Source organism: Actinia tenebrosa, unplaced genomic scaffold (genome assembly GCF_029948245.1).
Source record: "Actinia tenebrosa isolate PJP-AT-01 unplaced genomic scaffold, QUT_ActTen_1.0 PGA_scaffold1__47_contigs__length_23844297, whole genome shotgun sequence".
Taxonomy (NCBI): domain Eukaryota; kingdom Metazoa; phylum Cnidaria; class Anthozoa; order Actiniaria; family Actiniidae; genus Actinia; species Actinia tenebrosa.
In genome coordinates this window covers 19765179-19778429 of record NW_028292578.1, presented here as the reverse complement: position 1 = coordinate 19778429, position 13251 = coordinate 19765179, and the positions used below count along the sequence as shown (strand labels likewise).

General features: G+C 38.9%; 1 protein-coding gene and 1 long non-coding RNA gene across 4 annotated transcripts in view; both read right to left on the bottom strand.

Moving 5' to 3' along the window:
* The window catches only part of LOC116289351 (uncharacterized), a 65995-nt gene that overhangs the window by 27561 nt on the left and 25183 nt on the right, over positions 1-13251 (bottom strand). For all 3 annotated transcript variants that reach the window (XM_089033175.1, XM_089033176.1, XM_089033174.1), the window contains one exon: positions 12970-13049. In XM_089033175.1, the coding sequence (XP_088889301.1) occupies positions 12970-13049 (80 nt within the window). The remainder of the gene's footprint in view (positions 1-12969; positions 13050-13251) is intronic.
* On the bottom strand, positions 37-1267 carry LOC148910061 (uncharacterized). The gene is made up of 2 exons (XR_016120290.1): positions 655-1267; positions 37-215 (listed from the first exon to the last, which is right to left on the bottom strand). It is a non-coding gene; the product is annotated as an uncharacterized LOC148910061 (long non-coding RNA).

Genomic DNA, 13251 nt, shown 5'->3' with positions numbered 1-13251 from the left:
TGACACTCCTAAACCGAAAAAAAAAACCCCAGCAAATTCTAAGTCATAATTGTTAATGTTTAATAGTTAGTAAGAAGAGTCATAATAATACAGCATTAAGAATAAAGTATGCCATGTTATCAATTTTTTGCAGGAACAGAAATATCGTGGATTCCATCCTTGTCAACGATTCTCACTACAAAGTTTGGAAGACTGACGATGAATCTTTTTTGGACCTGAAAAAATGATAATCAAATGGTCACAACTAGCCTACGCAGACATCTAGACATCTCTCTGCTTTTCTCTCTGCGTTTCTCTCTCTCAGCTCTCTCTCTATCTCTAGGAATCTAGGAACTAAGAAACAAAAACTAGCACGAGGAACGAGGGGGAGGGGGCGTTTCGTTGGCAAAGGAAGCCCGCTAGAGAGTTTTGCGCGCTAGAGAACGGAGCAGTAGATATAGTTGCCTGCGAAGAAGGCTAGGTCACAACAAGAAATGCTAATAGCCAATACTGTTGAGATACGCCTTTCAGTTCCTGGTTGGAGATTGGGAAATTTCGTGATGGGGGGGGGGGGGGGGGGGGGGGAGAATACCAACCAGCGGGAATGCCTGTTATTATGTACGCCAGGCTAAGTTACCGTTAAATTTGTTGAGTTAGGATCCGGCATTAATTCACCTCATTTGTAACTTTCTTTAAGTAATTCCATGGCTTCTTCGTCGTGGCTTATATCTGAAAGATTAGACTCAAACAAAAACTCTTAATCTCGAGAAAATTACATGTGGTCTGAAATGGGAAAACATTATGCACAAGCTGAAGAAGTATGATAGACGCTTATTTTATTCAATTCTAGTTTGGACAATAAGAAGAACAAAAAATAACACCTTGTTATCTTTATTCTTTTATTCGTTTCTTTCTCTTTGTAGGCTACATTTGCTAAAACTGCTGTAGCTCAGTATACCGACCGGAAACCTCAAATAGAGAAATTAATGGTTGCTATTTAAAATCTTTGTGCATTTCGTAAAAAATACGCTTACCTGTGCAATGAGCTTGAGGTGTGGATAGTATTTGGCATCCATTAAGCAATCTGATCATGAGAGGCTAGCAAGGAGGTTACCATGGCAACCAGGCCACGGATCAACCTCCGGCACCAATCACACTGAATGTATTCAGTAGAGATTTGATACTTACCTAAATTCCATTAAGGGAGAGAGGGATTGGACAAATCCAAGTAAAATAACAAAAAACAAAAAACAAAAAACAAAAAACAAAAAACAAAAAACAAAAAACAAAAAACAAAAAACAAAAAACAAAAAACAAAAAACAAAAAACAAAAAACAAAAAACAAAAAACAAAAAACAAAAAACAAAAACAAAAAACAAAAACAAAAAAAAACAAACAAAAACAAAAAACAAAAAACAAAAAACAAAAAACAAAAAACAAAAAACAAAAAACAAAAAACAAAAAACAAAAAACAAAAAACAAAAAACAAAAAACAAAAACAAAAAACAAAAAACAAAAAAACAAAAACAAAAAACAAAAAACAAAAAACAAAAAACAAAAAACAAAAAACAAAAAACAAAAACAAAAAACAAAAAACAAAAAACAAAAAACAAAAAACAAAAAACAAAAAACAAAAAACAAAAAACAAAAAACAAAAAACAAAAAACAAAAAACAAAAAACAAAAAACAAAAAAAAAAAAACAAAAAACAAAAAACAAAAACAAAAAACAAAAACAAAAAACAAAAAACAAAAAACAAAAAACAAAAACAAAAACAAAAACAAAACAAAACAAAACAAAACAAAACAAAACAAAAACGATTCTAATCCGTAAAATCAATGCAAGAACAGTCTTTACGGATCTTTTTCAATCTTTACGCATTATTTACAGAGTCTTTACGCGGACCTTTTTCCGTCGCGTAAAGATGCATAAGAATACCACAGATGATTTTCATGTTTACGCATATTTACGCATTACGCGATCTTGCACATTTTGTAAATAATGCATACTGAAATATCCTATCGATCTTTACGAATATTTAGAAATATAATAAATATTCGTAAAGATGATGTTTTATGGCTTTGAGTATGTTGTTAAAGTAACATGACCATTCCCTTAAATACGCATTTCATAATTAACAGACAGGGCGGGCATTCACTCTAATGGATAACTTTCATAACATTGGTCACTATACACAATAAGTCGTAAAAACCAATCAAACAAGATTAATTGGTTAGTTTGGTAGATGATGTTCAAACGCGCCTTTGAGTTTACCTACCTTTTTTCTCGGTAATGGTTGGAAGAACGTTGAGAAGTACTGGTGAAGAGGATGCATTCTGATTGCCTTTGCTACAACAGTAAAGCTGTGTTAGCTCTGTTAACTTATCTTAAAGGCCCAACTAGACACTTTAGAAGTTTTACGCGCAACGGTGCAGAAGCATAATATTAGAGAGCAGTGCTACTAGTATAGTACGTCTTCTGAAACGTTGCCAGATTGGAGTTCATGGGACGAGGTGCGGACTGTGGAGGCCGACAGGGAAAGGTGGAATAGCTCTGTGAAGGCCGAATGTCCAATGAGGCGCGAGGAAGATAGATATCAGGTAATCTGATACGTTGCGCGTGACTTGTTTCATAGTGTGAACAGATCCTGCCGATAACGTCACATTCCGAAAGGGAAAAACAAAAACAGAAACAACATTATAGACCTTTCGTCGTGGTTCAAAGTTTTCCCATTAAATACTACGTGTCATTCTCTTGAGAATAAGGTTCTTTGTTTGCGTTGTATCCATATTTATGTGCCTTCTTACGCGCAACTGTTAAACAAAGAAATGATACTCTAGAGAATGGCATGTGGTCTGAAATGGGATAACATTGTACACGACGAATTAGGTGTATTTACCTTACAACACATGTGTAATTCCCTTTGTCGATTGAACTAAGCTTGCGAATGGTTAGAATCGATTTCGTATCGTCCAAAGAGAATTTACGTCTGACATCAAAAACCACAGGTTTCCCGTCTTTAAACCAACTAAAGACAGGCGAGCGGGGACCACGAGTGGCCAAGCATTCAAACTCGATTGTAACGCCAGGATATGGAGATGTGTCCGACATAGATATGTTTGGTTTTTTGAAATCTATGAATGAAATCATTGAGGTTATTTAAGAAATATTCAATGGTCAGCGTATGCCTATGAGGGATCGAAAGCCAACGGAATTCAATACTTTAGATGACACTGACTGTGCTGGTCGGGTAATTATATAAATGGGTGTAATGAGCAGTTTGGTGTTTTGTAGTAATAATTCCAACCTTGGTTGTAGTATTCATTAAAGGAGGTCCACAATTAACACAATGAGGACTATCATCCAATATTAAACAGAACACAGTCAGAATCTAATTAAAACTAGAGGAAAATTCAAGCGTTTGTTTGTTTGTTTGTTTGTTTGCCTGTGTTCCTATGTGCCTGTGTGCCTTTTTAGCTATCTACTGTTCTTTCACTTACTTGGTTCCTTTACGACACCCGATTTAAGGGGGTCTATTTCATAATTAGGAAAAAAATCTTTTCTCGGTCTAAGCGTTCCTGCTAGGTACGGGTGTGCAGCCAACATCTGTATTTCAGAAACTACGCTGCCATTCCTGACGCGATAAAAAAATATGAATTTTTATACATTTGTGTTTTTTTGTACACTTACTATCTGCGAAAAACATTTTTTTGTACCTAAATGAGAGCACAGCCGAGGATCTGAACCAAGCAGGGGAGAAATAACGTCTTATCTGAAAGATAATTTCGAGTTATTTCAGTGCTTGCCACACTTGACTTTACATAATCATCATCATCAGCATCATCATCATCATCATCAACATACTACTACTACGTACTACTACTACTACTACTGCTGCTGCTGCTGCTGCTGCTGCTGCTGCTACTACTACTAATAATAATAGTATAATAATAATAATAATAATAATAACAATAATAAGGACCGCCGTGGGTCGGTAAAGAGCCTAGTAACCCCTGTGGTGAGAGTAAGTAACATAGTCTTACTTACCCCTGTGGTGAGTGTCAGTACATGTTCTTACTCACACCTGTGGTGAATGTCAGTACATAGTCTTACTTACCCCTGTGGTGAGGGTCAGTACATAGTCTTACTTACCCCTGTGGTGAGGGCCAGTACATAGTCTTACTTACCCCTGTGGTGAGGGTCAGTACATAGTCTTACTTACCCCTGTGGTGAGGGTTAGTACATAGTCTTACTTACCCCTGTGGTGAATGTCAGTACATAGTCTTACTTACCCCTGTGGTGAGGGCTAGTACATAGTCTTACTTACCCCTGTGGTGAGGGTCAGTACATAGTCTTACTTACCCCTGTGGTGAGGGCCAGTACATAGTCTTACTTACCCCTGTGGTGAGGGTCCAGTACATAGTCTTACTTACCCCTGTGGTGAGGGCCAGTACATAGTCTTACTTACCCCTGTGGTGAGTGTTAGTACATAGTCTTACTTACCCCTGTGGTGAGTGTTAGTACATAGTCTTACTTACCCCTGTGGTGAGGGTCAGTACATGTTCTTACTCACACCTGTGGTGAATGTCAGTACATAGTCTTACTTACCCCTGTGGTGAGTGTTAGTACATAGTCTTACTTACCCCTGTGGTGAGGGTTAGTACATAGTCTTACTTACCCCTGTGGTGAGTGTTAGTACATGGTCTTACTCACACCTGTGGTGAATGTCAGTACATAGTCTTACTTACCCCTGTGGTGAGTGTTAGTACATAGTCTTACTTACCCCTGTGGTGAATGTCAGTACATGGTCTTACTTACCCCTGTGGTGAGTGTTAGTACATAGTCTTACTTACCCCTGTGGTGAGGGTCAGTACATAGTCTTACTTACCCCTGTGGTGAGTGTCAGTACATAGTCTTACTTACCCCTGTGGTGAGGGTCAGTACATAGTCTTACTTACCCCTGTGGTGAGGGTTAGTACATAGTCTTACTTACCCCTGTGGTGAGGGTCAGTACATAGTCTTACTTACCCCTGTGGTGAGTGTCAGTGCATAGTCTTACTTACCCCTGTGGTGAGGGTCAGTACATAGTCTTACTTACACCTGTGGTGAGGGTTAGTACATAGTCTTACTTACCCCTGTGGTGAGGGTCAGTACATAGTCTTACTTACCCCTGTGGTGAGTGTTAGTACATAGTCTTACTTACCCCTGTGGTGAGGGCCAGTACATAGTCTTACTTACCCCTGTGGTGAGGGTCAGTACATAGTCTTACTTACCCCTGTGGTGAGAGTCAGTACATAGTCTTACTTACCCCTGTGGTGAGTGTCAGTACATAGTCTTACTTACCCCTGTGGTGAGGGTCAGTACATAGTCTTACTTACCCCTGTGGTGAGTGTTAGTACATAGTCTTACTCACCCCTGTGGTGAGTGTTAGTACATAGTCTTACTTACCCCTGTGGTGAGGGTCAGTACATAGTCTTACTTACCCCTGTGGTGAGTGTCAGTACATAGTCTTACTTACCCCTGTGGTGAGTATCAGTACATAGTCTTACTTACCCCTGTGGTGAGTGTTAGTACATAGTCTTACTTACCCCTGTGGTGAGGGCCAGTACATAGTCTTACTTACCCCTGTGGTGAGGGCCAGTACATAGTCTTACTTACCCCTGTGGTGAGGGCCAGTACATAGTCTTACTTACCCCTGTGGTGAGTGTTAGTACATAGTCTTACTTACCCCTGTGGTGAGGGTATCACTTAGATTTCTATATTTCAGTGATGTTTTGTCTTCATATTCTGTCGTAAACGTCTCACTTGTTACAACGATAGTGATGATGTACGAAGAATCAACTACGAAATAATAAGAAAAGTAATGTTGATAATGACGATTATGAAAATGAAGATTACAATGATAATAGTCATTATATAATGATAATAATTTTTATCAAATCAATAAAATTTAAAATTCCTATGAGACTGTTAATAAAATTTATTTCGTATGAAAAATATGAAAAATGAAAAAAATAAAAAAGATTACATAAAGAGTTTCGATCTAATATGACAGAATCCTATTGATTGTTTAGACTCGGTCTTATGTCTCAAAAATTAAAAACTTATATTCGTCCTGGGATACGCATTTTAATTGTCGTGCGGTGTTTTGAATGCGCGGGGTCATTTCTATCCATAAAGACTCTTCACTCACCAGAATCTAGAGTCCGCAGGTAAATACCTACGGCTGGCCCGTTACCACCGCTATTAACGCCTCGAACAGCAACGCTATAATATCTAAATGGCAGCAATCCATGTACAGTTGCTTTAGGAACTTTCACCCTTAGTGTGCCTCGTAACGGATTCTGTATGGCTCGACGATATCTGCGAAGAATTTGTTTGGCTTTGTGTTTTGCTCCTGGGAAGGCACTCATAATCTTTGCTAGAAACAACCTTCTCTTGTCTTTTGCAGATATTTCACAAAAGTTTGAATTATGAAGGTCTGTTGAAAAATATCGCAGTCTGCGATACTCGTTTATTTGATTTTCTGAAGAACGTCTCGATCTTGCATGTGATCTTCTGGGGTTTATATAATTCGAATATGGATGACCCAGAGAACGCCTTCTCCTCCTTCCTTCTCCCGACCCGTATGTTACCTTATTAAGACGGGGAAAAAACAAAATTTATAAAAAATAAGCGCCTACGAATAAAGGATTGAGTAAAGATTTATTTTATCGTCATAGTCATCGTCGTCATCGTCATCGTCATCGTCATCGTCGTCGTCGTCGTCATCGTCATCGTCATCGTCATCGTCATCGTCATCGTCATCGTCATCGTCATCGTCATCGTCATCGTCATCGTCATCGTCATCGTCATCGTCATCGTCATCGTCATCGTCATCGTCATCGTCATCGTCAAAGGATTGAGTAAAGATTTATTTTATCGTCATCGTCATCGTCATCGTCATCGTCATGGTCATCGTCATCGTCATCGTCATCGTCATCGTCATCGTCATCGTCATCGTCATCGTCATCGTCATCGTCATCGTCATCGTCATCGTCATCGTCATCGTCATCGTCATCGTCATCGTCATCGTCATCGTCATCGTCATCGTCATCGTCATCGTCATCGTCATCGTCATCGTCATCGTCATCGTCATCGTCATCGTCATCGTCATCGTCATCGTCATCGTCATCGTCATCGTCATCGTCATCGTCATCGTCATCGTCATCGTCATCGTCATCGTCATCGTCATCGTCATCGTCATCGTCATCGTCATCGTCATCGTCATCGTCATCGTCATCGTCGTCGTCATTAGTTAATCTGCTGTCCTTTTGATTTCTTCAAATTTGTTGTACAGTCATACATAATCTGACATTCTAAGGGTCACCAACATCGTTGTGATGCAATGATTTCCCATTCCAGACCACGTTTAAACCCCTTGAGAATAAGATTCTAAATTATATTTTCGCGAATGACACGTGGTCTGTTATCAAAAAAATCACGAATAAGGTCTATGAGGGGATCCTTATAAGGCAACGATTCTCTCCGGACAAAGGTGGAAGGTTGCTTGACGGTCCTAAGAACACCTGCCTAGGAGGGTAGCTTGCTCTAGACTGCGGATATAAAACCCCTCAGTAAAACTGTTAAACTGACAATAGGCAATAGAACCCTTGGATTTATTCCCAATGCAAGTGAATTTGGAGGACAGAACAATGGAATTTTGCTCTCCTGAGAATTAAAATCCATTGTTTTGTCCCTCAAATTGAGCTATTCTGGGAATTAATTCAAGGGGTCTATTCAGATATTTAAGACTGGCGTGTCTTCTGTTCGCTAGAGTTCATATATACTTACCTCGTATTCGTCCACCGACCCACCCTGGATCAGCAGTTCATCCCAAGATAGTGTCACGCTGTACGGAGTAACACTGACAACTCTAAAATTCTTTGGAGCTACTCTCGGAGGATTTTGTCCTGAATACGCCGTAACTACTGAACTATTCGGACCCATTCCGATCTCGTTTTGCACTTGTATTTTGATATTAATAAGCTGATAGTTTCCTAGTTTATCTACGTCAATTGTGGTTGAAGAACATGAGGTGTTTTTCGGTGACAATGTCCATCTAGACATGTTGTGGAGTTTGTGGTAGACTCGGATAACGCACCTACTACCATTCCACTGGATCTTGGGAAAGGACTGAGAGACAAGCAAAATCAGTGATCCCGTGTCATGATGTTAACACGTGACATGAGGTTAACAAGGGATATTTTGGTGACGTAGCATGATGGTGTCACGTGATATAATTGTAACACTTGACGGTCACGATTTACGTACCTTCCAAGTAACATTTATTCCACCGCTTATCTTCAATGGAACAGCCTTTAAGCCTTCGGGAATACTAGTTGGTTCTACGAGAAGAAATAAGAAATTCATTAAAATATGCAAAAGGTCTGTTGAGGTTCTGGTATTGTTTTCTTGGTTTCTAGCCTTCCACAACTGTAGATTACACAAACAATAGATGGGATTGACTTCCTTTCGCCAGTGCCCAAAAGCGCGTGTTTATGCTACCGTCACACGGACATTAATGACACCCTTTGATCCAATATAATAGCACTGTACATAAGATCACTGCTCATGTTATTTTGATAAAATACGTTGATAAACGAAGTATATCACCGTCATGTTACGATACGGTACGTCTAGCCGATGCCATTTTATCATTATCATCATCATCTTCACCATTACCATCATCATCATCATTATTACCATAATCATCATCGTCATCATCATTGTCATCATCATCATCTTTATTACCATCATCACCATCACTATCATCATCATTGTCATCATCATCGTCATTAGTATATGTAATAGGACTCCATGCTGTCCAATTAAGAAATAATTGGACGAAAAAAATTCCGAGGACTTCCAAATTTGGATGCGGCCGTAGGCCGAGTTCAATTTGGCAGTCAGAGCAATTTTTTAAAGTCTAATTATTTCTTGATTGGGGATCATGAAATCCCATTACCTATTAATTATATAGCTACCTAATTAATCCCATATCAACAAGACCTGTCCAATTAATGATGGTAATTGAACTGAGTGGAGTGCAATTTGGTCTGAAATCAAACGCGCGATTACAAAATCGCAAGTTTGATTTCAGACCAAAATTGCACTCCACTCAGTTCAATTACCACTTAATCATATCCTTTTTGTAATCATACACAAGAAAAAGACACAATAAAGAGTGCAGAATAATCAATTTAATGTAGCGGAAGAACTAAATGCGAACAAAAAAAACATCTAAAAAAATTTTTTTTGTTGATTTTTTTTGTTTTATTTTGTTGTTTAAAAAAAATTTTTTTTTTTAGGATGCGATTAAGAGCTCCTAAGGATGCGATTTGGGAATTAATCGCACTCCTTTGAACCAATCAGATTGCAGGATTTGGTAGTGATTACAAAAAGGATATGATTAAGAAAATAATTGGACAGTTACCTATATGGGGTTTAATGGGAAGCTGTATAATTATATTATTTATCAGAAAGTATTTAAGGAAACGAGAAGTGGTCTAAAATATGAAAACATTTAGCTCAAAATAGAGAGGTCTGCTTGACTTACTGGTTGGCGGAGTTATACACGGGTTGGACAGCCTGCTCGGTAAACTACTTCCAAGGCTATTAATAGCCTTCATTCTGAACGAGATATTTGCCCATGGACTTAGTTCTTCTATTCCTACTCGTCTTGCATTCGGGTCTTTCACTTCCTTGACTTGTTTGAATACATTCGGTTCATAGGTGTTCCCTATTTCAATGATGAATGAGGAGACTGGGATTTTTGGTTCAGGTTTTATGTTCCAGGAGAGTGTGGTAGTAAATTTGGAGCAGTCGGTGGCATTTAAAGATACGGGAGGTAACGGTGCACCTAAAAATCAAAGTATATTTTCAATCGGACCTTTTTGGCTTTGGCATATCTTTACGTGTCATTCTCTTGAGAATAAGATTATTTGTTTGAATTGAATCCAAATTCATGTGTCTTCTGATGCACAGCCATTAAACAAAGAAAATATACTATAGGGAATGACACGTGGTTTGAAATTTGAAAACATTTTGCCCAAGGTAAAGAGGCTTAGGCCTAGGGCAAACGTCGAACTTTCCATGCACCGAACTCATTAAAAACAATGGATATCAGGTGATTATGAGGCAGCATTCTTTGAAGAAATTAAGTTCGGTGCATGGAAAGTTCGACGTTTGCCCTAGGCCTTATTAAGAAAGAAAGACACCAAATATTTCTCATACAATGTGGAACAATCTGTATTTTATCTCACCAATGACATAAACGTAGTGATGACTTGCTGTAATTCCATCGACGAAGCACTGGAATACTCCTGAGTCACGTGGTTCGGCTGATTTGATGGTGAACGAACCGTTTGGATGAAAGGACGCACGGTCGAGAAACACTGAGCTAAAGAAAACAATTAAGGTGAATGTTATTTTAAATAAAAAATAAACGAAACATAAGAGTATGAAAATATGAATGAATGAAAAGAATAGTAATGATTCGACGTATAAAGGAAGAAAAATAAATAGAAGAAAAAAATTATGTAGATTTTCGTACTTGATTTGGCTGCTAACGCTTACTCCATTGTAATACCAGCGAAAAGGATAGTTAGAGGGTTGTGTGGCGTTCATACAATCTAAAGTGATTGTTTCCTTGTGATTGACATAATACTTCCCTGTCGTTGGGTCTGGAAGGTAGAATCGATCAAATATCAATACACATGAATGGTGGCAAATTTCAGGAGAAAGGAAGTTCGGAGACTCCGAATGAAATCCCTCGAATCAAGGGAGAGTCCTAACAAACTCTAGTAACATAGACCTTTTCTGAAGATTGCGAACATGGTGCATTGTGGTCTAGCTTGGGTAAATGCCACTAAAGCATGATGAACAAAAGAGGTGTGTACCGAAGCTGGACCACGATGCACCATGTTCGCTATCTCAGAAAAGGTCTATGTGAAGCCAAGACCCAAGAGGTAAGGGGCGAGTGTACTAACGCTAAAACACCCTCTTGTATCCCTGAAAGGGTCTATTGGCCGGTAAGGGGGTATCGAAATACTTACCTATGACTCGAATAGTCATCCCAGACTCAGTTCTCGTTCCATCAGGGTTTTCAGTCTTATAACTATATTTTCCTTCCACACTTCTGTCGGCGGTATTGATCCGCAGTGTACGGTTGTAATTATATAGCCTAATTATATTGTTTGAGATGACTGGAGTAGAGTCCTTAAGCCATATCAGGGTCACTGGTGAACTGCAATGTTGATTGAAAATATTACAATATAAATGGTCACTGCTAGGGTTGAGGTTACCCGAACAAAAGTGTTGAAACATCGATATCGAACCCTGAAACAACCTCTGGGCTGATCTAAGTCAGGGCATGGCTAACTCACAGACTGAACCCTGAAACAACCTCTGGGCTGTTCTAAGTCAGGGCATGGCTAACTCACAGACTGAACCCTGAAACAACCTCTGGGCTGTTCTAAGTCAGGGCATGACAAACTCACAAATGGAATTGGAATTTAGCGAACCAAAGAACCCAGAGCAAAACCCTGGAATCAAGGTTAGAAATTAGCTGAATAAATCATCTCGCGTAGTTTCAATTCGATCTCAGTTAGTAGACTACTTCTGAAGTTATCCAACCTACTGTAAAGTTGCCTTAGAGTTTGATGATTTATGTTTTGCCCCTTCTATTAAGATCACGCAGATTAAACACGGTTTTCTGCTGCTATTGGCCAGTCAATAAATCCCAGTTTCCGTCCAGGTATACTAGGAACACCTGGATGCAATGCGCTGTTCTGCTAATGCACCTATCTTAGTATCGCATCAAGTAAATTTAAAGTTAGCTTTCTCTAATCTTTAAAAATGAATTTTATTACCGGCCGGAAGGAAAGCAGTGAAAATCCTTCGTTACATATATATTCGCAGGAAGGTAGACTGCTGTCGAAGGTGGCTTCTTGACAAACGTAGTTTGAAATTCACCGTTATCTGAAATGATATAACATAGGTTTGGTCATTTCTGGCTGAATGCTCATATTTATACCAAGAACAAACTTACTAGTACTTCACTGATTTATTTCACTGTCCACAAAGATAGAGACAAATCAATATAACCTTTCGTGGAGGGGAAATTCGTAAAAGTCCCGAGGGCGCAGCCCGAATACGCCGTGCAGTATCGAGTTCGTCTCTGTCTCGATTTGTGTAGAATATTCATGTGTTCTAGTGAGTCCGTAGAATCAGTTCAAAGTGTTAGTATCGTTGGAGAATTGTATTCTTTACTTTACAGTTGTTATATGTTTAGCAGCTGCAATCTTAGACAGCAGTCTTTCTTGATCGACATTGTCATGGAAACACTTTGATTGACGTCAAAATGTACTTTGCATCGCTGACTGCGTCGCGAGTCCAATTGGAAACATGCGGTGGGGGGGGAATCTCTATATTATATGTACCTCTAACTTTCTTCATTTTAACAAGACCTGATTTAACAATAAGTGGTTTCCCCTGACCACCCATCCAAAACATGCACTGTATTCCATTTGACGCAGCAGCTACGTCATCCTCGGTCACGTGAGTAAAATAAAGGGTTCCGTCCTCTTGTGACATCATCACTCGAGGTTCTGGGAAATTGACTTTTGAACCGGTCGTGGAGTTGATCCATCGGTAATACATTCCGTGGCTGTAAGTGTGCTCTGGGCATCGTATTGCAAGTTTGTTATTGAGTGTCACGTTATAAGTGATGGGTAAATTATTGATGAATGATCCAGTAACTGCGAAAAAAATCAAAGTCAATAATCAATATGGATTTTTAAATGCTAATTTGAAGAATTAATGACGTAACGATGAGAGCACTTGTTGTCTCTCACCAAGGCTGTCCGGATTTGAAGCCTTCACATTTTATCAAACCCTAAAACAACATCTGGACTAAATAAAGGACTGTTTGAAATCTTTTTTTACGTACCTATTATCTTTATTTGCACTCTAGGACCAAGTGTAGTACCTAAGTCATTCGAGATGCGACATTGATAAACACCTTCATATCTATAGAAAATAATAATAATGTTAATAATGGAGTTCTTATATAGCGCATTTTTCGCATTGTCTCAATGCGCTTTACATGCATTGGAAGACTTTACGGGCTGCATGAGTGATTTGCTAGTACATAAGTGTTATGCCTCCAAATTGGGATAGTCTGTTGAACAGGGACACAATGATCCCCTATTCTTATACGAATAATTCAACA